Here is a 27,346-nt window from a genome sequence, read left to right as displayed (position 1 = left end):
AGTCTCGAACTGTAAACAGTCGGCGACACGGATGCTGGTTCCCGAGAGAGAGAGAGAGAGAGAGAGAGAGAGAGAGAGAGAGAGAGAGAGAGAGAGAGAGAGAGAGAGAGAGAGAGAGAGAGAGAGAGAGAGAGAGAGAGAGACAGAGACAGAGAGAGAGAGAGAGGGAGAGGGAGAGAGAGAGGGATGGAGGAAGGGAGAGAGAGGGAGAGGGAGAGGGAGAGGGAGAGGGAGAGGGAGAGGGAGAGGGAGAGGGAGAGGGAGAGGGAGAGGGAGAGGGAGAGGGAGAGAGAGAGAGAAAGAGAAGGAAAGAGGGAGCGGAATAAATGGAGATGGGAGCGACGACAAGGAGGAAAAGGCGATGGAGAGAAATAGAAAAAGAAAGAAGACACGTGCGTTCTGGAAACACAAAACATTGGAGAATGTCACGATGGACATGGATGATGGATATTACTTTCGGGCTCACATACCAATGGCGTGAATCACGAACCTCCCCTCGTTTTAATGAGTTCGACGACTGGCTTTGGTCGTATAAGCCTCGTTATGGAGGTGACTCATCATTATCATTCCTATATGACTGACCAACTTAGTACGACTGATCCCGTGTGCTCGCTTCCATATGACTGACATACTCCCAGCGCTCCTTTCTGAAAGTATGACTCAATCCCACCGATGTCTTATGACTGACTCGATTGTGAGTGACTCAGTCTTCCCACTCTAGTATAACTCATTCAGTCCGGCCTACTGCGTATAGCTTAATCAGTCAGTCCGGCAGTCGGCAATGTCGGTCTAAGCCAGTCCGGACTGGATAAATCCGACCGCTCTATTTTGAGTGACTCAGTGGGCCACTGACCGACTCAATTTCGTCACTCTCTTATCACTAACGCAGACATCACCTTCATTATTACTCAATCCAGCTTACTCAGTCACATCGCCCTCCTATGACTGACCCGATCTCAGTGCCTGAGGGACCGGACCGGTCCGGCCCGGACCGCGCCCAGTCCGCCCGCCTGTCACCGGAGCTGACCGATGGTCGGCGATCAGTGTCGGTCGCGCCGCGCGCCGCCTTCATGGTGTCATTTGGCGCCGCCTGAGTCGCTCCGTCGCCTGATTGAGCGCTGTTTCTCCGTCTGTGAGCACCGGCTACAATCTTATCTGCCGCCGCCAACCGCCGGCCGGGCCGCGCGGCAATTTCAAAATGACGTCCGCAGAGAAATATCGCCGCGATGACTTCAAGCCGAATTTATATATCGTCGCCGGCCCATTTGGATGTCATTAATATGGTAACGGGCGGGACTGACGACTGCCTGCTAAGTCGGTCGCGATGGGTCGCCATTGGGCGGTGACCACCCTCATGGCGGGCCGATCCGAATTGGCCTGTCGGATTTGGCGGCGGCATTAATCCGGGCACCCGGCGAGCGGCGTGCTGAGTTACGACAGACGGTTCAGGGCCGCTGAAGGCACAGAGCGGACGGGGATGGGTCTGACCGGGCGGGGACTGGCCTCAGCGGTCTGACCGGGCGGGGACTGACCTCAGCTGTCACACTGACCGGGCGGGGACTGACCTCAGCTGTCACACTGACCGGGCGGGGACTGACCTCAGCGGTCTGACCGAGCGGGGACTGGCCTCAGCGGTCTGACCCGGCGGAGACTGACCTCGGCTGTCATACTGCGCGGAGACTGACCTCTATGACCGGGCGGGGACTGACCTCAGCTGTCATACACTGACCGGGCGGGGACTGACCTCAGCTGTCATACACTGACCGGGCGGGGACTGACCTCAGCTGTCATACACTGACCGGGCGGGGACTGACCTCAACCGTCTGACCCGGCGGGGGCTGACTTCAGCTGTCAGCTGTCTGACCAGGCGGAGACTGACCTCAGCGGTCTGACCCGGCGGAGACTGACCTCAGCTGTCATACACTGACTGCGCGGAGACTGACCTCTATGACCGGGCGGGGACTGACCTCAGCTGTCTGACCGGGCGGGGACTGACCTCAGCTGTCACACTGACCAGGCGGGGACTGACCTCAGCTGTTATACACTGACTGCGCGGAGACTGACCTCTATGACCGGGCGGGGACTGGCCTCAGCTGTCTGACCGGGCGGAGACTGGCCTCTATGATCGGGCGGGGACTGACCTCAGCCGTCTGAGTAGGTATCTGACTGGGCAATGTGGCAAGGACATTAAATTTTACTTTGGTGTTGACCCTCTTTCAGGAGACAGTCCATCAGCTGTCATCGTATGGTCTATACTGGCCATCGGGCTAGCGTGACAATCAGCAACGGCAATTTCGGCCGCCACTATCCGCCGACATAGACCGACCGTCACAAATCAATCTCATCTCGTGTCTCGGCACGATATACCACTGTGACATGGATCTACCCAGTTATTACGAGCCTTCCCTCGTGACAGACGCTCACTCTTGACGACCAATCTCGTGACATGGACCCTCTCTCGTGACATGGACAGTGGTCACTCACACTCAACGAACACTCTTGTACCATGGACACTCTCGTGACATTGACACTCCTCGTGGCAATGACACTGCCTCCCCGATTAGACACCCGTGTCCGCGACCTTCCGTGTCCGCCAGTCGGAGCCGCTGCTTCGCAGTCTACCAGGAACGGGCCGTTCCTCAGAGCCGACGTCTCCAGGCACCGAGCTCGATCGATGCCGATGACGTATTGTCGACACACAGATCGACAGCCATTAATTACGGTCCGGCCGGGCGGCCGGGTCGGCGCTGCCGGCTGTCACCTCGGGCCGCTCCGCTGACAGCCAGAGATGGTAAAACGTGACATGACCTCTGGCCGTGACAGTGACAGCCCGTGGAGGGTTGGCCGTGACAGAGGGTACCGGTGGAAGGTGATCCAGTCCGACACGGGATGGGAACTGTCGGCACCAGTCGGCGCAGACAGCACGGCTGCTGCCACCGGTCACAGGGTCCGTGCTGCTTAGAAGGTTAGCTGCCAAATGGCGTTCAAAATGACCTCCTTGCTCGGTCAAGAAAAGCGATAAATTTACGGCATTCCCTAGATGGAAAGTTATGTTTTGTGCTTTATTGAGATTTATGGTTCGAGCTAACAGCACGCTGTTAATTTCAATGGACCGTCTGTTCTGTTCAGTTAATCTATTGCGCCTTTCCTTATAACTTCCGAACTTTGGTCAAACATCTTCATTCTAACTGCTTCGTGATATTTTGAATTCCAGCCTAAGCCAAAGCGGATTCCGTGGAGCTATTTTTCACGCTGTGCGTCGTCCATTTTCATCATTACCATCAGCGACGTTCATCCGTTCAGCGTCGATCTGTCTGAGCGCGTGTCACCCTGCGTCGGCAGAGCTGCTCGGACTACTGCCAGCTGTATAGACCGATGTCCAATGTCATTCGTACCGACGGTCTACGTGCGGACGCACCATATTTTCCGCCGGGAGAATTATTCACTGCCAAAAGACAGTCCATTTCCGATTACGGCGCGCTGAAACCGGACCGGCTCCTGGGCGCCGTCCATCACCGGCTCGACAAATCGTATGTATTATTAAACATGTGGCGAGTGGGCTCGACAATGACGAACAGCGACCCCCTGAACAGTCGACAATCAATCATTCGCCACTCGCTTTAGTGAAGATTTGCTTCGACCATCAACAACAGACACTCAAAGCTTGTTTGACATTTCACATTTGATCGCTCCCTTTTACAGGAGATTACGTGCTTTATCCTGCTGGTTGACATCGCAGCTGTGCTTTGATAGCCTTAACTGGCTTAATCCGTTTTGCAAGCTGGAGCCCGCTTGAAGAATTTTAAATGAGGAGAAGCCTAGAAACGATAACCTATCGGTCACCTCGTCAGGGATGGAGAGAGTGTGGTTAGAGCCTGTGACATTTTATATATGCGTATGAATTCATGAAACTTGTCACTCTGTTTCCCGGTGGTAACATTTTCCCCGAGACTCGATTAGGGAATGCAGCGCAGAGAGCAATTACCTTCAAGGTCCCTAGTTAGTATGCTGGAAGTTCCTTGTTTGCAAGTAAAACTGACGCTGTAATCCATTGCATATTCTGTCAACTCCCAGCGGGTCCATCGCGTTGGGCCAGGGTCTTGCTCGACTGGCCGATTACTTAGCGGCCGATGGGGTCACCATGGTCAGCGGTCGACAACCAACCACCAACCACCGACCACCGACCACCGACCACCACCGACCACCACCGCCGCGCCGGACTGCTATAGACACGGTCCGACGCGCCGCTAAAATGTTACGGCCATTAGCTCGAAACCTCCTACAACCCGATGGAGCCGTCCTGCAATGTTCAGTCTTCGGTACGGAGTGCATTTTTTGTGCGGGCGGGGTGACTTTTACGCTCATGGCAATTCATATCTTACGCTCCATTCCTATCCCTCTTCCCTTTTTCCGGTTACTAACAGAAGACATGTTAAAAAAATCAAACCAACACATAAACATACACCAGCATAACGCCTTTTGGGGCGACTAACGGAGCGAGCGAGAGGGTGGGCCTTGCACGTGCGAAATTGCGAGGGGGTACCTCCAACTGACTTGTGCATGGCACCCTACTAACCGGTCTCTAGCGAGGTGCCAAATTTGGGCACAATCGGCCCAGCCGTTCTCGAGATCTGGAAGCGGCACCCTGCACGTGCGCACGTGCAAAATGGGTCCCAACTGACTTGTGCACGGCACCCTACTAACCGGTCCCTAACTGTGTACCAAATTTGAGCGTAATTGGTCGAGCCGTTCTCGAGATCTGGAAACGACCCCTGCACGTGCTCACGTGCAGCAGCGCCCCAACTTTGGCACATGGATATGCAGTGCCTAGTGGGTGCCTACCTACATGCCAACTTTCAGCGCAATCGGCCAAGTAGTTCCCGAGATATTGCAACAATTACAAAACGGACACCTCTTCGTTTTGCACGGGCACGTGCATAAGGGGTCACCCACATGCATCAGGAATAGTCCAATACTTGGTAGAAGGAATGAAGCTACCCTACAAAAATTACCGCGTGTAAATCGGTCAAGTGGTTGCTGAGATATAGGCCTCGCAAAAGCGTGACCACGGCCGGCGGCCGGCCGGCCGCTTATACTCAGAAATTTCCGTTAATCTAAGGAAAGACTACGCTCGCTTCGCTCGCTCCGTAATTACGCACTCTTTCTCGAAGGTTTCCTGCCCTTTCTCATTTTACTTTATTTGTCATTTCTAGTTCATTTGTGTTTTGCACTTATATTTGCTTACTAATTGTAGCTTATATTTTCAGAATTACTACTTCGCCCTCTCTCTCCCTCTGTCTTCCTCTGTTCCTCTCTCCCTCTCTTTTTCTCTACCTCTCTCTCTCTCCGTTGCTCTCTCTCCTCTGCCAGTGACGGTGCTCCTGTCGCCATGGTGGCCTGATGTGTGATGGTGCCGCTGCCAGCTGTGCAGTCATAGTGCCGCTTTATTGGACCGGCGGGCCATCACAGAACAGCCGTTACAATACACGGAGGTGAAACCATGGCGCCGTCTTTCCATTGGCAATGGTGCTATGAAATCGGCATCGTCTTTCCTCGGTGGCACTAGCGCTATTTCTTGAAGCACTATTTTGGAGCTGAGTCACTGGTAGGATCAGCTTATTTTCTCCTCCTTTTGCACCAAGATATTACGCTGTAATTACGCTGTAATACGGTTGGTCGCGCGCAGCAAATACATTATACGTCGCCCTTCAATTAACTTCCTTTCCCACTTTTATATACTCCGCGCAGCAACACCTGTCCCGCCCTCCATGCACCAGCAACCAGTCCCGACTCTCGGCACTCCCACGACCTATCACAGACGGGCCCAGGCCGCGGCCCGGCCGGCCCGCTGCCTCCGTCGCACGGGGTACAACAGCCACTTTCAGACCGGAGATGTTTTCAACAAACTGCCGAGAGGCCGGCCTGTTTACTGGAGGAGAAAGAACGAGACGTGTGCGACGCGCAGGGACGGGGACACAGCTGCGCCGCTCACGCCCGTTCGCCGGGGTATGTGCGCACTGCGCATTGCTATTCCAGGTCGTTCCCACATTACAGGCGGCTCTCCAGAGTCCAGAAGCGACCAGCCACCGGCAGCTGACGGCTGGCGGGGAGGCCGAAATGTCAGTCTCATATGCGAGTACCACGCACATTGTGGTCGTGCTCCTATTGTTTGATATTACGGAGACGTCATGCTCGTGATAATCATATGACACTGGAGTGGTCTTCTTTTCTTTTCTCCTCTCCCTACACGTTTTCTCTCTCCCCTGCTCTCTCTCCCTCCCTCTCTCTCTCTCTTTCTCTTTCTCTCTCGCTCTCTCTCTCTCTATCTCTCTCTCTCTCTCTCTCTTTCTCTACCTCTCTACCTCCCTACCTACCTCTCCCTCTCTCTCTCTCTCTCTCTCTCTCTCTCTCTCTCTACCTCCCTCTCCCTCTCTCTTTCTCTCTCTTTCTCTCTCGACTATCGGCTCTCACCCCTTTTATCGGTCGTCGTGGCCGTTCCGACTTATCTGTGCTGTTAGCGGTGCTTTGTAAGGCGCCAGTCGACCCTCGGCTGGTTGTTTCCCGTTCTCTAACAGCGATGGCGAGTACCACAGGTTGCTGTGGTCGGACCGTTAAACTTTAATGGGCTCAGATGCCGGCTGGCTGCCGAGGTTGGACCGGGCGCCGGGCAGCGCTCCGGGGGTTCGGGGACAGCCGCGCCACCCCATGTGACCTCCGGAGGCGGTGAACAAGCCGAGTGAGACACCAACAGATCGATGCAACAACGCGCGACCGGGCCCGAAAATAGGCGATAGCGTCTAGCCGAACAAGCTGTTGGCGCGTGCAATGGCATATTTATTCTGTCGTGTCAAACAGGCGCCGTGAAAAACATCCGTAAGCGCCACGAACAATGGCGCAACGAACATAAAGCCGATGGTCTTCGATCCTGAAATGGTTTTCTACATAAACAAGGTGTGGTTGTTATGCATTTCTAGGTTTGATTTCCTTCCAACAGTCTGGTGTATTATTGGTCAATGGTCGTCGTAGTTTCAAGTTTCAACTTTTAACTTTGAAGTTTCAGCCTCGCACCAGGCACCTTTTATCCTTGATGGTGTTTTTGACCAAATTTATTTTACCGAACGTTCTGCTTGCCATTTTTCCGTTTGCGATTATCCATACCTATGGATTATGGATTATGAAAGCCGGAAGTTATAATGCGAAAATCAAAGGTAAAACCGAATACTACAGCTCAAGTCAGGCAATGTCCACAACAATCAGCTACTGAAGCGACAATTGTTTGAAAATGCAGCCAGCGGTGCCAAAATTGTTTTTATTTTGCGTACAAGCTCAACTAACCAATGGCGAGCTAATTAAACTTAAGTAATTGCTGCTCTCGCCAAGAGTCTTTCTTACATATAACCTCTGTCTATAGTATCTGTAATATATTTCGCTGCTCACACCTTCTCTCTGATTTCACAAGCATTTTGTTGTCTCTTTTACGCCGTGTGTTGACCGGAGTTGTCTGCCGCACGGCTACTGCGACCTTGAACGCTCCACTCACACATAAGCAATGCGCAATAGCGGCAACAGCGTGGCAATAGCGTGGCAATAGCGTGGCAATAGCATGGCGCCTGGACGGCAGCCGGTCGGACTGTGATATTGACCCTGTTTTGATGACGCCGGGCCGGCCGGCCGGCTGGGCCCGGGGCCAGATCAGCAGCCTTCCGTCGCCACTCGGCATCACTTGTCTCAAGATGTTCGCAGTTGTGTAGGAGTGTTAGTCTTCGCTTCAGTTCCCTATCTATACGCTCATCTTTTCTCTCCTTTTGTTCTCTCATGTTTTTCTCCCTGTCCTACTCAGCTCATTTAATCCCTTCGTTACTGCCTGCTATTCTTCTCTCTTTCCTTTTTTGTTCTCTCTCTCTCTCTCTCTCTCTCTCTCTCTCTCTCTCTCTCTCTCTCTCTCTCTCTCTCTCTCTCTCTCTCTCTCTCTCTCTCTCTCTCTCTCTCACACACACACACCCTCAGTAGCCGGTGCCGTCAGCACATCAGTTGGCTGTAATTGTCAGCCTCTCGGTCCGCTCCAACGACTCGACACATGGCCCGGAACTCTGTACCGCCATGTACTGGCCGTGCTGCGCCATTCCTGCAGCTCTCAGTAGCGCCTGCCAGCCGCCGTTGGGCCGCGTCCGTCGGGGGCGGCGCCCGCCTCTGACAGCGCCGCGCGAGTGTGGCCGGCCCGGCGCGGCACTGATAAGGCTGCGGTCGTTTTGTGGTCGTTTGTATGCACCCGGCGAGGCCTGATCGATGGCTTGTGTCGGGGCATGGTCAGCTGATTAGGTACTGGCGGCGGTGGGCCCTGTCGGCGCGGCCCTCTCGGCCCGCCCGCCACCGGACGGTGACGGAGCTGCCGGTGCCGGGCTCGCTGACGTGGGCGCGCCTCCGCCGCCGGCGGACGGGTGGTCGGGCGCAGTTAATGGACTGGAACAGCTGATTGGCCTTACTGTGCGACGGCCGACTTCTTCACTGCAGGCGGCGTCTTCAGACCACGATAATGAGCTGCGAGAGCGCTGGCCTCGTAATGACATACGGAAAGACGATTCCGGCAAAAACACCGGAATCCATTTGGAGACCTCGCTCTGCGGTCTCGGGGTCGGGTAAGACGATTTAACGCAGAAAGCTGTGGTAGTGAGGAACGACAGTTTCAGAAATATGTGAAGTCAAAGAAAACTTCAAATAAATTCGTTGTAAGTCTCGCTTGACCTTCAGCAACTTTGTCGGAAATATTTATCGCTCTGCACATTACCTTCCCTGTCTGGCAGTCAGAGCTCTGTCACAAGTTTGTCGCTTTATGATTGATTTGACGGGTATCTGTGGACGACCCCGTACCATACCACACCGCGCCGTACCACAAGTTACTGTCGGCTGGGAGCGGCGGTCTTCTCAGGCCTGATGAGCCGTCCGCAGGAGACGCGGCGGAGCGGCGGCGGACGCGCGGACGGAGCCACCGGAAGGTCGGACAGGAGGTCCGGATGGTCCCCAGGGGGGGGGGGGTCGGGGGCGGGGGGGGGGGGCTGGCAAGGCCGGGCTGCAGGACACGCACCGGATTAGGGAGGCCGGGTCAGGAGAAACCGGAAGTGCATCAGGGAGAGCGGGGCCGCACTGGAAGAGGATCAGTAAAGGGATAATGAGAATAGAGGAGTCAAGAAAGCTTGACGAGCGCACACGCATAAGGGAGAGAAAAACAAGAGAATAGAGACGCTACAAAAACAAACGTAACGCAAATGAACAGAGATAACTAAGGTGCGGTAGACGGCGGCAGAATATTGTAAAAACGACTATCTAAACGAAAACTGTGTGAATAGCTAAAGTTATGTACGCCCATCGACATTCCTATAACCAACTGCAGTTATTAACACGAGAATGGTTCAATTATTCAATTAGATTCATGTGATGATGAATAACTTCAAATCACACCCATGGAAACTATCATGAATAATCTTGACCCTTAAAATTTATCAAGAAAATGATGAACGTCGTCTTACGGGCTGGCCTTAAGTAAAATTTATGGGAATTAAAATGTCATGTGTCAAGCATCGCTGTCGGCCATTCAGCATGAATTCCTGCATTCGCATGTTACTAAAGCTTTCATAATCGTGTTTTGCAAAAAGTTATTTTTGGGCTTCCGACGATAAAATAAAAGTTTAAATCATTTGACATCACTTTGGAAGCCAAATAATTCACTCGAAGAAGTGTTTTTGTTTTCTAGGTAGGTACCTATATGAAACTACGAGATACTCGTATCTCGTAGTTCCATATCTTAGTTCCATATCTTATACGAGATACTCGTATAAGATAATTTATGATAAACATTACATCATAAAAGTACGGAATCCGTTTTAGCTTTCGCTTCGCCTATGTGTGTATACGAAACAATATAGAGAGGGTATGATGTCACGGAATGACGTTTATTTTCTTGGCGATAATGTCAACCTGCTCGCTCCTTTCGCATGCAGATAACTTTTAAGGTAGCATTTCTTTTGGTATTTCTGCTAAGCATGTCTTTTCGCAGTCATTTGGCACCACCGCACACAGGATAAGACGACCAGTGTTGTATACATTATTGAGACTAACGAGACGACGTTGGATGTAACTAATGGAAAAGCAATCGATCGTAGAGATATAGCATGGCAACACTGAACACACCACTATTCATTGAACAACGGAGCGAGAGTTTTCTCGTGTTTCTATTACTATTCACTCCAAAAATAGCACAGACGACTTTAAGTTACAAATGAAAGTTGTTCTGACTTTTCCACAAGACAGTCCCGGCCATTGACGTTTCTATTTCGGAGCATCATCTAACATCTACTCGTCCCTGTCTCCACGCTCAGTCGCCGCCGCTTCTGGCATGATAGACTATGCCGCTTAGCCCCGGAGCATTGCGGCACAGCCTACCAGCGCCGGCTTCTGCGGCGATCGGCAGCAGCTCGGGCTGGGGATGATTTCGCCGAATTGATCGACGGCTAACCACACCAGCGGCGGTTTCCAAATCATATCTTTATTTACTTCAGCCACTTGTTTTTATCTTTGATTGATGATTCTAATTATATATCCCATTTAATTGGGAATTGGTCCATAAATTCTAGTAACACCGCCCGCTTTCGGTGGTATCTGAGGGTCCCACGAATCAGGGGCGTAGGCAGGGGGGGGGGCCACTGGGCCATGGCCCCCCCCCCCTTGGGCGCCGAAGGCGCCCTTTGCGATTGGAGGGCGCCGAAGGCGCCCTCCAATCGCAAATGCAATTGTGATATAATCGAATCGAAAAACAATCGCGACTGGAGGGCGCCCTCCAATCGCGAATGTGTTTACAGGGAAAATACGGATGGAGGGCGCCCTCGGAGGACGCCCATTCCAAATACGCCCCCCAAATACGGTTGGAGGGCTCCCTCGGGCGCCCTCCAACCACATTTGTAGGCTGTAGCTCTCTAAGCGTAACGGTGGTCGCCTATGTAAGCCGCTGTCCCGTAAATAAGCGCCCTCTCACCCGAAGGCGCCCTCCTGTAGGTCGCCACCCTGCTACATATTGCCGCCCTTCTGCTGATCGGCGTCCTCATAATTATTGGCGCTCTCCTACCTATTGCGCCCTCATGTGAAATTTTCAAGGCCGCCTTTCTCCTTTTTGGCACCCTATTGTTCAGTGCCGCCCTCCTACCTATTGGTTCCCTAGTCCTTCCTGTTGAATGTTAATCGGGGCCCTTCTCTTATTGGCGCCCTCGTGTTGATCGCCGCCCTCCTTACCACTGGCACCCTCCTGTTGATCACCGCCCTCCTATCCACTGGTACCTTCCTGTTGACCAGCGCCCTCCGCACAGACGCCCTCCTGTTCGTGTCATCCTCTTGAGCAAAGGCGCCCTCCTCACCATTGCCACCCCCATTTTAATCGTCACCCTTCCGCTCATTAACGACTTCCAGTTGATGACCGCCCTCCCACCTATTGGCGACCTCTTGTTGATCGCCACCCTCCTATTGGTGCTCTCCTGTTCCTCGCCACCCTCTTACCTGGTGGCGCCCTCCTGTTGATTGTTGATCGGGGCCCTCCTACCTATTGGTGCCCTCCTGTTGATCGCTGCCCTTCTATCCATTGGCGCCCTCCTGCTGCTCGCCAACTTCCTACCTATCGGTGCCCTACTATCGAAACTCGGGATGTTGATCGGGGCTCTCCTACCTATTAGCGCCCTCCTGTGGATCGCAGCCCTTCTACCTATTGGCAACATCCGTTGATCGCTGCCCTCTTATCATTTATTTACTCCTTTGGCATGTTTTTCAACTTAGTCGTTCTATTGCACATAGTTGATGTCTTGCCTGTGAAAACTGCCACAAATGAACGTGCATTCAGCACAATGAATGAAGTACCTATACCTACCAAAACTATCTACGCTCTACGATGCATAAAACACGTCTTTGGTCTTAACGGATTGATCCTACTTTACGTGCATCATGGCATCTATATGGATTACGATTAAGTATTGTCAACAGGTTCGGCCGCAACAGCAGGCATCTGAAGTTTCGGTGATTGAAACTGGTTATGTGGGTACACTGTATGCATCTGTGAAAAGGCTATGAAGGCTGGTCTGAGGTAATTTGGATGATGTTTACGCATCTCGCGCTCCGGTATCAATCCGATACGGTGATCTGGTGCGTAGATATGCCACCGCCAATAAACTTTTATACATCGACACCCATGAGCCAAGCTTTCTATACAGTTTGTGTGGCAGCGGCCCGACCAAACCTTAGGTATTTTTTACACCTTCAAATTTGGTAAAAGAGCGAGAGGAGCTTTGAACGGTGATCGTATAAAAGGCGTGCCTAAAAAGCGGAGGAAAAGGTTGTTTTCAAAAATTTCGCGCGCCTTCGGCGCAGCATTTCAAGAACACTTGACCTTTTGTGACCTGGAGTATAAAGAATACACACGATGCAAAATCAATACAGCACGACCTATACGAGGTTACGCAAAAAAAAAAAACTGGTGGCATGGTAAAAAACGCCTCCCAACCAACCCCCCCCCACCCCGCTGAGCGATTTTTTATCTCGCGACCGTATGGCGCCCTCCTTGGGTGAGGTGGCGCCCTCCAAACCCTTGGCCCCCCCCTTCGCGATTTTCTAAATACGCCGCTGCCACGAATGGGCATTTTTGAAAGGCGAAACAGTTCCATGGAAGTTCCTGCATGAGCTCGTTTTAGGTCCAACAGATGTTAATAAATTCCATGAAGTGATTCAATTAGCCTCGGAGTTAAGTGGATGGTTCGCTTATGTGATTTGCTGAATTCCAGATCGGTCCTTAGTATTGATCATAAGGCTTTGAACGGCATCTTATCATATCTGCTATCCTTACAGCTTTCTCCTCTCTCTCTCTCTCTCTCTCTCTCTCTCTCTCTCTCTCTCTCTCTCTCTCTCTCTCTCTCTCTCTCTCTCTCTCTCTCTCTCTCTCGTGTTGTGTGTCACCAAATCGCTCATCCCGGCTTCTGTTTCTCTGACGCCGTCGCGCAGCTGGCCTGTTGACGCTATAATCCGGCGAGTTTAGCTGATGCGCTGGCGGAGACGCCGCCCGCTGATCCTCCCTCGGCGGTGGGCCAGGTCCCTGCCGCCGCGCGCGGACTGTCACCGGGCCCCTGCTGAACCGGCGGCCCGACCCGTCGAGTTATGGACGCGCCGGCGGACGGTTGGACGCGCGACCATCCATCGCGATCTAAGGGCCGATCGGAGAGTGGCGAGCCGCGGTAACTTTCACCGTAAATAGCGCCCGGGGAGGGATGCAGCACGGCGGGCACGGCGGAGGGGTGCGGGGTGACGAACGGCCGAACGGATTGAGATGAGCAACAGCGTGGGTCAGGGCCGCCGGGCGAAGGTTGAATGTGAGGCTGTTGATTGCTCGCGAATACCGATACGTGGCCATAACTCTATAGCCCTGCTTCACTGGTGTGTTTAAATAAAATAAATAAGAGCTACTATCTCAGCTACCTCTCTTATTATCTAATGCTAATCTATATTCAGAAATTTTTCCCATAGAGCTGAGAAAGGTATACAAAGAAATAAAAATAGAAAATTTAAACCATGGATGTATTTTACGTTTACCATCTTCTGATAGGAATATGCTAAGAAATTAGCATAATTGCTTACCAAAACGCAACTCATTTTCGGTGGCTATAAAACCTTCCGTAAATAGTTATTTTAAATGTTTGTTGTCATGAATTATTGTGGTAAATAACAGCGTTATCATGTCCGTGTTTGGTCACCATCGATTTGTCGGTCTCCGATTCAATCCATGTTTTCTCTGTATAACCGGCAGTAACGGCTGCCCAGCCAGTAGCTGCGTTTGCCGTTTGACTGCTTCTGTCTGACGGTTTCGTCTGTCCAGTAGTAGCTCTATCTGGCCAGTAGCTCCGTCTGCCCAGTAGCAGAGCTGTTATTGTCCGGCAGCAGCTGTTATTGTCCGACAGCAGATACGTCTGTCTAATGGCACCGTCTATCCAGTGTCCAGTATGTAGGTAGCAGCTGTTACTGTCCGGCAGCAGCTGTTATTGCCCGGCAGCAAATACGTCTAGTGGCACCGTCTATCCAGTGTCCAGTATGTAGGTAGCAACTGTTACTGTCCGGCAGCATCTGTTATTGCCCGGCAGCAGATGCGCCTGTCCAGTAGCAGCTGTTAGTGTTCGGCAGCAGCTGTTATTGTCCGACAGCAGATGCGTTTGTCCAGTCACAGCAGCTATTGTCTGGCAGTAGCTGTTATTGTCCGACAGCAGGCACGTCTGTCCAGTAGCAGCTATTATTGTCCGGCAGTCTCGTCTGTCCAGTAATAGCCGTTATTGTCCGGCAGCAGCTGCATCTGTCCAATAGCAGCTGTTATTGTCCAGCAGCAGCTGCTGTTATTCGGCAGCAGCTCCGTCTGTCCGGCCGGCCGGTCGTTAGCGGAGACTCGGCCGGCCTGCGGCTCGCCGGGGGGCCGATTGGGCCGTCTCGCCCCCGTTTCCGGCGTGGCCAGCGACGCCCATTATCGCCCGGAAGCGGGCTAGGTCATCTCTCTCTACAGCCAATGATTGGCGCGCTCCTGGCGGTCTTCCTTGGTCCCGATCGGACCGGGCCGGCCGCCCACTCGGCGAGGCGGCGACTCTGCGCGCTCCGACCGGCCATCGACCGAGCGAGCGCCGGACACTCCGCACAAGATGACAGCTTGTTGAATGTGGAATGTCCAATCCCGAGACAGATGGCTCAACTTCCACCTGCCAAACGACATCTGATTCTGCGAACAGTGTCGACCAGTTTGGATTTATTCGGCGCCGAGCGAGATGACGATACCGCTCACAGCTGCCGCGTCCTATTTACATAATGGTATGTGTGTTCAGCTCGGACCGCGGGCTGTCCGGGAATAACACTGCGCCAGCTGGAAACTTCCGACTGTCGCCGCTGTGGTACACAGACTCGGGCACCCTCAGGCAGATTCACAGTCTGCTCTGTCAGCGACGCGTCTGTCTGCGGATGACCAGTAACTTTGTAGCTGGCTCATAGATGTCTCTGTCATCGCTGCGCCTGAACAGCGCACTGTGCCGCAGCACACGCATGCCCGTATTTGTGAACAGACTTCGTCTTCATCGCTTTTCGTTTCTCGACGGCGAAAAGGGGAAGATGACCAGGATGAAAAGTTATATCAGTTTGTAAGCAATTTGAAAAATTGGCGACGGCTTTCAGCAATGAATTGAAACGACAAAAAATGAACATGGGGTGGACGAGTGAAGTGACGCATGTTAATCAATACCTACCTACCAATCCTTCTTGGTCATGCAGTTATATGTTATTTGTTTAAGGCTAAGTGGTACGTTCTAAGCGTCATAATTCTGACAAAGTGCTTCGATGTGCCCCATTCAATCGATATTTCAGAAATAAATGCCAGCAGGGTGAACGTATTGCCTGGGGGACTTATTCCACTGGTGAAGGCTGCAAATTTATGGACACTGGAACGTTGAAGCTCCTATATCCAAACAAATATACGATACGGGCTCGCGCTGAATTCATACTCGAAAAATAGTAATGACCCAAAAGCTCATATTATTCATTGTAAAATTCCGGACTTGTGGCTCCATTTTGTTATATTATATAAATTCTTCGAAAAAGAAAACAAGAAAGCAGTGCAGCGTCGCACTATCTTTACTCGCCATTTGCATTAATGATATTGCTAGTAGTGGTGGCCTGCCATGCTCATTACACATGCCAAGCGGGTCTTAATACTGATCTATTAACGTCTTTTACGGAACGGACTGTAGTTACATATGTACTTAATGAAATATACGATTCGTATTGGTGTAATTCTGTCATATATATCGTATGGCGTATATCATTGATACGCTCTTTGTACATGGGTGCTTATTCGTTGACAGATCCTACAACGCTGTTGTAGCTCAAATCCCTGCACCGATGTCCGTGACCAGGAATAGCATGTTCGCATGCATTTAGCGCTTTAACTACGTCGTATGAAATACCCACTGAAAAGTGACTACACGATAATAAAATTCATAACCACATGGCTGGAGCGCATGAATCCTAGCAGGCCCAAGCACTGCTCCACGATTACCTACTTGCCCTATATCACTCGTTTAAACCTCTGCTCTAATATTTCTACGCTGCGAACTAGCCGTGCCGGTCCGTGCTGCTAACTAAGCGCTCCCTCCGGGGTGCCAATGTGCGGACTGGCCGCCCGGGCGTGGGGCGTGGGCCGACGGTAGGCCGCCCCGTGTCAAAGGCGGCCGTCACAGCCCGCTCATGCAGCCATTTAAGTCGAATGTCGGACGGCTGCAAAGCGGGCCGGCGGTCCGCCGTGTCTGCTATCGACCCTGCCGTCCAACCCGGCCCCGGTCCGACCGAGCGACCGACCGCCGTCAGTCCGCCCTTCGCGGAACGGGTCAGAGGGCGGGGCGGCCGCCGTCGGCTCTATAAACGGCGCCGGTTAGCAGCGGCAGACTGCATAGATGTACTGCCTTCCACATACCGCGCCGGCCAGCCATATACCAATCCAGTTCTCTATACGCTTCCTGGTTTTTCATATATGTACAGCATGGTTCCTCCATATACCTACTACTTCAGTCCTCTATACTTCCCTGTCTTTCCACATACTGCTCCAATCATCCATACACTGCACCGTTCCTTCATATACTGCTCCTCCATACACTTCAGGGTTCCTCCATATATTGCGCCGGCCGGCCGACGGTCAGGCGCAGCTCCCTCTGAGTCGGGCGTCCATTTTATTGGCCCCATTAGTGCTGCAGCCCAAGACGCGGCAGCCGCACGGAATCACTCTGCCCCGCCGAAACTGTCGCCAGCTCGTCAGGTGGGCGAACTACGAGAGCCCGGGTCATGTCCACATGCTAATGAAAGGCAAGTGGCTATTGTTATGAAGGCGTTGTGGGGAGGCTCATGGGCTGCAGACGAATGGAGGGCTGGAACGACGCTTTATGAAATGACCATTGTTTGGTAGGTGTTATGGGGAGGATCATGGTTGCAGGGGATTGAAGGATTTGGGAGTATACTCGTAGGCGGACCGGCATTGTTAACATCGGATGACTGACAGGCTTATCTGTATTCATGATCGGACGGGTCGGACGTGTTTTGCAGCGCTCCTGTTTTTTGGTTATTTAATGCGGATATGGCAATCGGTGTAATATCAAATTGGTATGCTCTGAAAGAACATTAATTGTAGTACGCGATTGTACTAGAATCATACCGATTTAGTGGATTTTAAGCTGCTTAATCAGCGGTTTAACTCGTTAAAAATTTTGACTTAATTCGCTTGGCGTTGATTTTCCTAGCCTTGCGAAAGTCGTGATTGGCTCTTGATTTTTCGTTGCAATTCTCGTGTTTTGCACGACAGAGCCCGTATGAAGCAAACCTCGACAGATAAAATACTGAAGAAATGAGCAACTCAGCTGGTCCTCAGAACATCACGATTGACGAACTTCTTTGCTTCGTTCAGAACAAGCTTGATACTTTACCACCAGATACCATTGTTCAGCTATGTGAGTCCACATTTAATGAAGCGGATGTAGAAGCATCAAAAAGGCTCCTATATGATCTGTGTGCTGGAGCTGATACTTCCAGATTTAAGAAAAGACTTGGGAGGAAAAAAACTCAACAAAACTTAGAAGACATAATCAAACTGATGCAAGAGAAGGGAACAGACGTCCCCTTGTTTGTAGCCCGTGATCTACAAAAGCTGCCTCCGGTTTCTTTTGACAGTCTTGATGTCTCCTGTCTGCTAAGCCAGATCAAGAAAACGCAGTCAGAGCTTGATTTCCTGAAGGACAGTATGACCGCCCAACAGTGTGCCGTGCAGTCGCTCACGGAAGTGGTCGGCCAGGTCAAGCTCCAGACTGATCAGATCGTGAGCAACCAGAGTAAGACTGCTGTGACTGACCATGACGTTGCTGGTGCAATGTCTGCTCCTGTCGTCACAGTAGCCTCTACTTCAGAAGCTACGACTTCGACCTCGACTTCTTCGACCTCGACTGCTGCGACTGACATCACTTCAGCGCATACAGCTACTGCAAGAGCTGCTGCTGCTGTTACCGGGAGTCAGCTAGCAACGGTCGCTGCCCATGACTCGCGCAACGCTTCGAACAGCTCCAACGACAGTTCTCCTAGTGATAAAGCTGAAGTGAGAAGGGGAGCTACTTCATATGCAGATGTCGTGTCATCTACAGCTAAGCGGGAGGAGGAGGAGGACTGGTTGACGATGAGACGTGTAAACGGTAAGCTGAAACCGGTTCCTGTGACTAAAAATGAGACTGCAGCGTCACCCAGCGCTAGTCCTTCCACAGCTGTGGGGAGGGCAACCAACGAATCCTCTGGGAGCGTAACTGGCGCGGCGAAAAACACTGGACTGTTAACAGTGGACAGTAGGTCCCATAGGAGAGCGCACATTTTTGTGTCTAGATTCCACACGTCTGTGTCCCCTGAGATGGTCAAAACTTTCCTGATAGGAAAGCTGGGCGCAGATAGTGATGTTAGAGTTGAAAGCGTTCAAACTCGATATGACACTTACAGGTCATTTCGTGTCAGCTGCAGATGCGAAGAGCCAAACACGCTAATACAGCCAGACTTATGGCCCGAGAACACCTATGTGAGAAGGTGGCGTGGGCCGATCACAAACGCTCAAAACCGGGCCACCATCAGCCCAAGCTCCTCATCCGCATGAAATTGGCTAGTTTCAATGTTCGAGGTCTCCCCAAAACTAGTAAAAGCCTATCGTTACGCCCTGATGTTGTTGATGTATTAGAGTGCGCGGACATAGCATGTGTTCAAGAAACGTGGTATTCAAAGCAGGAGCTAGGTCACCTGAATAGTCTTCATGAAGAATTTTATGGTTTTGGTTGTGCAACAGTAGATTTTAGAGATGGTATATGCACTGGTCATCCGTCTGGTGGTGTAGCTATCCTGTTTCGGAAGTCTATGGCAGCATTTGCGAAACCTATTGACTTAGAATTAGACTGGTGCTGTGCCCTTGAGATTTCTCTGCCCACAAAACGTCTCATCGTGCTTAATGTATATATGCCATTTCAGTGTCGTGAGAATACCGATGAGTATGCTGAACAGTTAGGAGTTTTAGAAAGTATCATCAGCGACCTTAACACCACATGCTTTCTAATTTTGGGTGACTGGAATGCTGATATGAAGGATTGCCCCAATAGCTTATTTGGCCCTGCCTTAGTGCAATTTTGTGATTCTAACAGCCTTCATTTATCATCACAGGCGATGTTACCTGGCGACAGTTTTACGTATGTAAGCGACGCTTGGGGTACTCAATCATGGTTGGATCATGTTGTTGCCAGTAGCGATGCACATGCTGCTATTTCTGATATGGAAATTGGCGATCAGCCCTCATTAAGTGATCACTTGCCGCTATTGCTCAAAATGGATGTCACACAGCTACCAGAGATGACTGCGGTTCAAAACGATAAGCAAAGTAGCACGAAGTGGGACCAGTTATCTCCTGAATCTCTTAAGATATACTCTGATAAATGTAAGGATTTGTTAACTAGTGTTGCAACTGATGCACCAGGCATAACATGTTCTGACCCGAACTGCACTTCAGAGGAACACAGGGCAGAGTGCATAGCGCTGTACGAACAAATATGTCACGCCCTTTTGCAGGCAGAAAGTTTTGTAAACGATGCTAGGGCCAGAAAGTCTTTCAAATGTGTCCCTGGATGGAATTACTATGTTTCTGACCTGTACAAAGAATCGAAAGACCTGTATCGACTTTGGCAAGAAGCAGGGAAACCTAAGCATGGCCCAGTGTTTGATGCCTACAGTAGAGGCAGGGCCAGGTGTAAGTATGCCATTCGTTTTGTTAAGAAAAATGAAAGTGTTCTGAGACGTGAAGCCATCGCCAAAAAGTTATGTGACAATGACTGTAAATCTTTTTGGAAAGAAATAAGATCGCTGAGTAACAGTAGTACTCCCCTACCATCAGTGATTGACGGTGTGTGTGGTGAGGGTGAGATTGCTGACTTTTGGGGGAAACATTTCTCCAGCCTTCTCAATTCGATGCCGTCATCAGATGGTACGCTCTGGGAAGAGGACAGGGAATCGTCTGTAGGTGATATCAGAGTGTCCGAAGGCGAGATTCAGGATGCTGTCCAAAAAATGAAGTGTGGGAAAGCTAGTGGGATTGATGGTTTACAGGCCGAAAACTTGAAATATGCGGGGAAAAGTTTATCGTCAAAGTTATCCGCTTGCTTCACAGCACTACTTATGCATGGCATTCTCCCAGAATCAATGATGGCGGTGGTCCTGGTGCCGATTATCAAGGATAAAGCTGGTAAGGTCACTGCAAAAGATAACTACCGACCTGTTGCGCTAGCTAGCGTAATGAGTAAAGCGCTAGAACTAATCCTTTTGGAACGGATGGAGGACCACCTGTTGACAGCCTCCAATCAGTTTGGCTTCAAAAAGGGAATGGGAACTGACCAGTGCATATACCTCCTGAAACAGTCTATTGATCTGTACAAGTCCATGAATGGCAGTGTATTTATGTGTTTCTTGGATTCAAGCAAGGCATTCGATCGTGTACAGCATAAAAGGCTTTTCGACATTCTTCGAGACAGAGCAGTCCCAATATACATTGTTCGTGTACTCGTGTACTGGTACGCCCGTCAGGAAATGTGTGTCCGGTGGGGTGGTGCCATCTCCTTTAAATTTAGGGTATCGAACGGTGTTAGGCAGGGTGGCATATTGTCCCCATATCTGTTTAATGTGTATATGGACGGTCTGAGTTCTTTGTTAAATAGACAGAATGTAGGTTGCTGGGTAGGGGATGCGAAAATCAATCATCTGATGTACGCAGATGATGTGGTATTGTTATCACCGTCGGTTGCAGGGTTGAGCAAACTGATTTCATTGTGTGGAGAATTCGGAAAAACTTGCAATATTTTGTACAATGCAAAGAAAAGTGTTGTACTGGCTTGTCGCTCTAAACACATGAAAGATTTGATATTGCCAAGGCTGTTCATTGAAGGTGTTCCTCTAAAGGAGGTTGATCATGTAAAGTACTTAGGGCATATCATCAGTAATCATGCTTACTCAGATGACCTTGACATCGATCGGCAGTGTAAGCAAATGTACAAACAGGGGAATGTGCTGATTCGTCGTTTTCACATGTGCTCGGTAGCAGCAAAGGCGCGTCTCTTTACAGCGTTTTGTTCATCTATGTACACTGCACACTTGTGGTCAAATTATCGCCAGTGTATGTTGCACCGGCTGATGGTGGCTTACCATACGGTATTGAAAACTATGCTAGGCATTTCTAGGTACGAGAGTTCTTCTCACACATGTGTCGTGCACCGTGTTCCTCATTGTGCCGTTCTCATCAGACAGCGCATCTATAACTTCATGTGCAGGCTGAGTACATGTGATAGTGAGCTGGTAAAAAAGACTGAAAATTCGAGTGTAAAATACCGTTCTCGCCTGAGGCGCCACTGGCAACAGCAACTGTACGTTCATTTTAGCACATAGCTCTGCGCGAGTGCTGAAACAGGCCCGAATGATTGTTTGTGTGACATTTGGTTGTCTTGCCACTGCACTGACTGAAATCATCAGTATTTAAGAGTATGGACCCAGAGTCTGAAATAAAGCTTATCTATCTATCTATCTATCTATCTTATCATGGGCAGGCGTTGCTCGTTAAACCAGTGCATAACTTTGATTTAGCAAAGTTAGATAACAAACTGCCAATGCGCATAAGAGAGCTTGATATTAGTCTCACAACAGCATGCAAATTTCACTGTAAGTCTTGTGATGGAGATGCACACATGATACAGTCATGCATGGTGCATAGGCAAAATATTTTCTGTGGGACACAGAACGAATATGCATGCACTATACTTACAGGTATGTTTGGCTAGATACAAACTCCAGAAATGTTTCACAATAAAAGATTGGATGAGCTATTTCGCCTCGCAAATGATATAAGTTGAGCCGTAGCCAGCAGCGAGGCCCCGACGTCCCATTCGGCATTATTTGATGGTGTATCAGGCCAATTTCATCACCAATGCCGCCGACTCCATCGGTCATAGGGCCACTCTTCTGAAATAGGACGGCCGATGCATTGGCCCAGTAGAGTGCACTGCTTCAATTTTGGTTTATTTAAATTGTGTTTCAACAATGCATCAGAAGTGACGTAATGCAGCACGACCTAATCAAAAGAAGTGTTCCAATTTTCCTCTTCTACAAATTGGCACCAAATGCAAATTATAAAGTGCTATTCGATTGGTATGTAGGCTTCTTACACATTGCAATAATTGCATAGACAATATAAAGCTACATTAATCCAGAGAACTGGGTTGGTTTCTGCCACACTTAGGCGAAATGACAGCGAGCGAAGCAGCAAAACGTTGGTCGGTGGTGATCGTCCGTTTTACAACGGCCGTCGGTCGGCGGTCGGTCAGCGGTCGTCGGCGGTCGGTCAGCGGTCGCTGGTTGTTGGTCGGTGGTCGGTCAGCGGTCGCTAGTCGTTGGTCGGCGGTCACTGGTCGCTGGCCGCCGCTCGCTGTTCGCTGGTCGGCGGTCGCTGGTTGATGGTCAACGGTTGGCGCTCGCTGATCGGCGGTCGGCCAGCTGGGCGGTCAGTGGTTGGTGGTCGACCCTCGGTGATCAGTGGTCGTTGGTCGGCGGTCGTTGATAGACGGTCGCTGGTCGGCCCTCGACGCTTGCTGGTCGGCGGTCGGCACTCGCTGTTCGCTAGTCGGCGGTTGGCCCTGGGCGGTCGTTGGCTGCCAGAACCGCCGCAGATAACGTTCACGCCGAGCGGCGGCTGACACTATCTCCGGGACATGACCAACTTTTGCCACCAACTCGCCCAGAGACCGTGACAGCGAGCCGACACCTAGTTTGGGGACGAGCTTGGTGCTTGTCGCTGTGGGATCCGCTTAATGAAATATCGAAATATAACAGACAGCAACGGGCTCATATGACGTCTATTTAAAGGTGTGGCAACTGTGAATGATTCTTTTTGTAGACGCTGTTTTCATGCATGTGCGTGCTTGTTGCATGTTATTGCAGAAATGTAGGTAAGTAGTATGTGAGTAATTAAGATGCAAGGTCGAGCAGTCAGATTATGTTGCAATGTACAAAGTCCATCTATCTAACAGTTCATAAATGTGTCTTCCGTATAAATATGACAATTAATTAGATGCCTATCACTTGTCATTAATTTCTTCTATGTAATATACAAATGGGCTTCTTTGGAAATCCTGTAATCCGTGGGCGATGTGTATTGCCACTGGCCATGATTGCCAATACCCACCACAGGGCCGGGGGCAGAAGTGCCTGTGAGCGCAGACTGGCGCCGGTGGGGCTGGGTGGGCGACCGGTGAAGGTCACGGCCGCTGCTCCCGAAACATGCCACAGGCCGGGCTCTCCGTCAAATAACGTCAATTACAGACTGTAAATTATCAGACACTATGAAAAGAATATCAGCTTAAATCGATGGTCTTGACGTATGCTTTTCCAGCGTGGTACTTTCATACAAAAATGTGGAAGGTATAACTCCTTATGATCTCTTACTGAATCAATTTGCAAACACGACACAACCAAGCTTGAAAAGAATAATGTCTGAATGAAAACTTGAACATCACATCTGAGAAATGTCAAGTCATTTGATATGACAGCAGCTACTTTGGCCGATCTTGACAGCACGTATCCTTACATTTTTCGGCGTGGGCGAAGATGCCTTCCTGGCGACCAATCACTCTCGGAAAAGTAATCCATTGAGTTTTCACGCCTGCTGGCATGGAAACCAATGAAATTGCTACCGCATTTCAGGTCAATGATGGGTCGGTCGGACGGGGAAGCCGTTCAATGGTGAGGCCGTCAGCTCACGTCAACTATCATTTACGCCGACACAGAACCGAAACCCGTGCGAACCTTACACATGTTTCTTTCTTTTCAGTGGCCGCACGAGGCACTTCATGCTGCCTGAGACCGTCCGAGTGAGCCGCGAAGCTGAGCTGAAGCCATCCCAGTGAGGACCCTCTGCATCAACAGCACGAGGCCCGCTCAGCCGACAGTCGGCTATCTGCGGCTGTCAGTGACAGTGACAGCGTGACAGTGAAGTGACAGTGGCGTGATAGCCTGGGTAAGAATATCAATGGCTGGACGAGCGTGAACATATTTACCCTCAGTGACGAGCAGAATCAATCAGTGATCAGTACGATCAACAGTGACCATCAGTGAGTATAAGTAACAATCAGTGGCCACTATTAGTGGGCGTGACCGATCACCAGTGACAGCCGGTGACCACTGGTCAGCGTGACCATCAGTGACCGTCGGTGGAAAAATCAGTGGTCGCCAGTGACCGACTCAGTGACCTTCGAGTCACTGAAAGAGTGCGCTCACCACCGCACTGCGCTGGTGCGACTATGACCAGGCAGTGGCCGACGCGAGCCGGCCCCGAGTGCGTATAGCGGCGCCATGGCAGTGCGCGTGACGGCGGCGGCAGCCGCGCTGTGGCTGGCCGCAGCCGTGGCTCTATCGAGCGCCGAGTGTTTAGGAGGCGTGTGCGACTGCCGGTGGAAGGGCGGCAAACAGACAGTGGAGTGTATCGGTAAGGGTCTGCTGACCATCCCCGCCGCGATGGATTCCAGCACACAGGTGCTCGACTTCTCCGGGAACAACATCCAGATCTTGGCGCGCCACAAGTTCCAGAGGATGGGGCTCATCAACCTACAGCGCATCTACCTAGCGCGCTGTAAGCTCTCTCAGGTGAACGACCACGCGCTGTTCGGTCTGACAAACCTGGTGGAGCTCGACCTCAGCGATAACCTGCTGACGGACGTTCCGGGCCGCACCTTCACCGACGTGCCGGCGCTGATGCGGCTCTCGCTGAGCGGTAACCCGATCCGGCGGCTGTCGCGCACCAGTCTGACGGGCCTGCGCGAGCTCACCTCTCTGGAGCTGTCGCGCTGTGAGCTGGAGACGGTCGAGGAGGATGCGTTCGCCGCTCTGACCAAGCTGCAGTGGCTGCGGCTGGACGGCAACCGGCTGGCCACCATGCAGCCGGACGGGCTGTCACTGGGTCTGCACGGGGTGGATCTGCACGCTAACCCGTGGCGGTGTGACTGCCGGCTGCGGCCCCTGCGCCGCTGGCTGGTGCTGTACAAGGTGCCGCCGGCGGTGGTGCCTCGCTGCTCGGAGCCGCCGCGTCTGGCCGGCCGGCCGCTGCGCGACACCGAGCCACCCGAGCTGGCCTGTCTACCGGAAGTGACCACCGACCAGTGGCTGATCGAGGTGGCCGAGCACCAGAACGTGACGCTCAACTGTCGCGTGCACGCCGAGCCGCCGGCCAACGTAAGCTGGAGCTTCAACGACCAGCCGCTGTCCGACTCTGACGCCGTATTCTACCGGCCGTACGCGATCAGTGAGTACAGCGAGCAGGCGGGCACGCTGCGCCACGGACAGCTGCTTGTCCTCAACGCCACCGACACGGACGAGGGGGTGTTCCGCTGCACGGCGACCAACGTGGCCGGCGTCAGCTCCGTCAACTACACACTCCGTGTGCTGCTGCCCCCGGGGAGCAGCAGCTCGGAGTCGGCGCCGCCGCAGAGACCCACCTACCTGGCGGCGGTGGGCGCCTCGCTGGCGCTCCTTCTGGCACTGCTGGCCCTGCTCGTCTGCCTGGTGGCGCTGCGGTGCGCGCGCCGGCGGCGACACCGGCCGCCCGTCGAGGCCGACGCGAAGACTGGGGTCATCAACACAGCTGTGGATACTCCCAGCAGCACGTGCTCGGCGCCCAAGGCGGTGGGAGCGGCGGGCGCGGGCGCCGGCCGGCCCCCACCCGGTGGTCTAGCCGACTGTCGGGAGCACGTCACCTACATCGGCCAGCGGTGCTGCACCAGTCCGTCACGCCGCTCGGCCGACAGTAACCCAGACGTGGTTAGCGACACCGAGCCAACCGCGCGCCGCGCTGATCGCCACTCCGGAGGAGACTTCACCTACGAACGGCGCCGCTCGTCCAAGCGGCTGGGCGCGCTGTGGCGGCCCGACGAGCCGGCGCCGCTGGTGCATGTGGACGTGCACCCCGGGCCGGAGCCGCGCCGCTCGGGCACCGTCGGCCGCAGTCGGTCCTACCACCAGCAGCTGGCCGGCGTGCCGCCGGCCGGCTACCGCAGCCTGCCGCGGCACCGGCCGCACGGCCGGCCAGCAGAGCCGCCGGCCGCCGAGCTCCTCCAAATGCAGTCGGTCTCAATATCCAGCCGACCGCCGCCGCCGCCACCTCCGCCTCGATCCGCGCGGCCCGTGGCGGTGGCCGATGCCGCACCACCGCTGCAAGGGGGCCTCCCCAGTCCGCCGGGACTGGACAGTCCTCCTCCTCTGGCACCGCCGGCCGGCTTCACTGACGACGAGGTGCCGACATACAACCAGGTGCGCCGTCCACCGCGCGGTGACCCCAACACCAGCGGTCTACCAGCGCCACCGCCCGCCGGGCCCGCGGTCAAATTCGGCGATCACGTGACGGCGGCGCACTCGAGCCTACACGAGAGTCCCGACGAGGGTTACGACGAGTCAGCGGGGGACGTTACCGAGGTATAGCAGCGGGCGCGGCGCTGGCCCGCCGGTGCCGCTGTGAGAGCCCAGCCGGGCGCTGGGCACAGTGCGACGTGACCTGCCGCCCGTGTGACCCGACCTGACCTCTAACGGGGACACTCAGCCGGGCCGGCCGGGCCGCACTGGGCCGAGTTCGACTTTTTTAGGCTCAGAGGGCTATTTTGTTACGCGTTGTGCTCAGAGTGATACGGTGAACAATGGAGTGGTGATATGGGGTGGTACGGGAGGTGCGATCCCAGCAGAGCTGTGCCAGTGTGTGGGTGAACGGTCGGCGGTCGGGTCGCGGGCGTGAGACCTCGGGAGATGTGACCAGTGATTGGTGAAGTAGGAAGGTCGCGGTCCGCCGGCGCTGCCTAGCAGCGGACGATGCCGTCGGGCCGACCAGCCGTTGATGTCAAAGTGGTGGCCAGTTCGTCGAGTTGTTGTCAGACAAAAGTATTTTAGCGTGTTGAAGTTGGACCGGTGGGTGGTCGCGCGGCGGCACTGAGCTCAGCTGTGTGTGCGTTTGTCTGTGTGTATGTGTGTGTGCCGCAGTACCGTGTCCATTGTCCGCCTGAACAGACTGCAGGCGGAGCTGGCTGCTGCCCCCTCCCCCCTGGGGTGGTCCCACTGGTGCAATAAGCTTTTTGAATGAATACATGTCCGGGAGCATGACCGAGTCACCTTGTTGTGCCCTTCACTTCAAAGACGACACTGTAAAATAGATAATTCTATCTAA

The 27,346-nt window shown here is 52.6% G+C and overlaps 1 protein-coding gene across 1 annotated transcript; it reads left to right on the top strand.

The window, feature by feature from the left end:
- The first annotated feature begins 24,260 nt into the window (after positions 1–24,260).
- LOC122378636 (leucine-rich repeat-containing protein 24-like) lies at positions 24,261–26,613 on the top strand. Its single transcript, XM_043359889.1, has 2 exons — positions 24,261–26,219; positions 26,367–26,613. The coding sequence occupies exons 1-2, from the start codon at positions 24,496–24,498 to the stop codon at positions 26,611–26,613; spliced, it is 1,971 nt and encodes a 656-aa protein (XP_043215824.1). The 5' UTR covers positions 24,261–24,495.
- The last annotated feature ends 733 nt before the right edge of the window (positions 26,614–27,346 follow it).

This window comes from Amphibalanus amphitrite, unplaced genomic scaffold (assembly GCF_019059575.1).
Source record: "Amphibalanus amphitrite isolate SeventyFive unplaced genomic scaffold, NRLGWU_Aamphi_draft 000062F_arrow, whole genome shotgun sequence".
Taxonomy (NCBI): Eukaryota; Metazoa; Arthropoda; class Thecostraca; order Balanomorpha; family Balanidae; genus Amphibalanus; species Amphibalanus amphitrite.
Note: the sequence above shows the minus strand (reverse complement) of the source record. Positions and strands in the feature narration are given on the sequence as shown.

Excerpts from the sequence above, each read along its gene's own strand:
- LOC122378636 (XM_043359889.1), top strand. The coding sequence starts at position 24,496 with ATGGCAGTGCGCGTGACGGCGGCGGCAGCCGCGCTGTGGCTGGCCGCA. Across the intron at positions 26,220-26,366 it reads CGGCACCGGCCGCACGGCCG|TCCGCCGGGACTGGACAGTC; the intron begins GCCAGCAGAGCC and ends GGGCCTCCCCAG.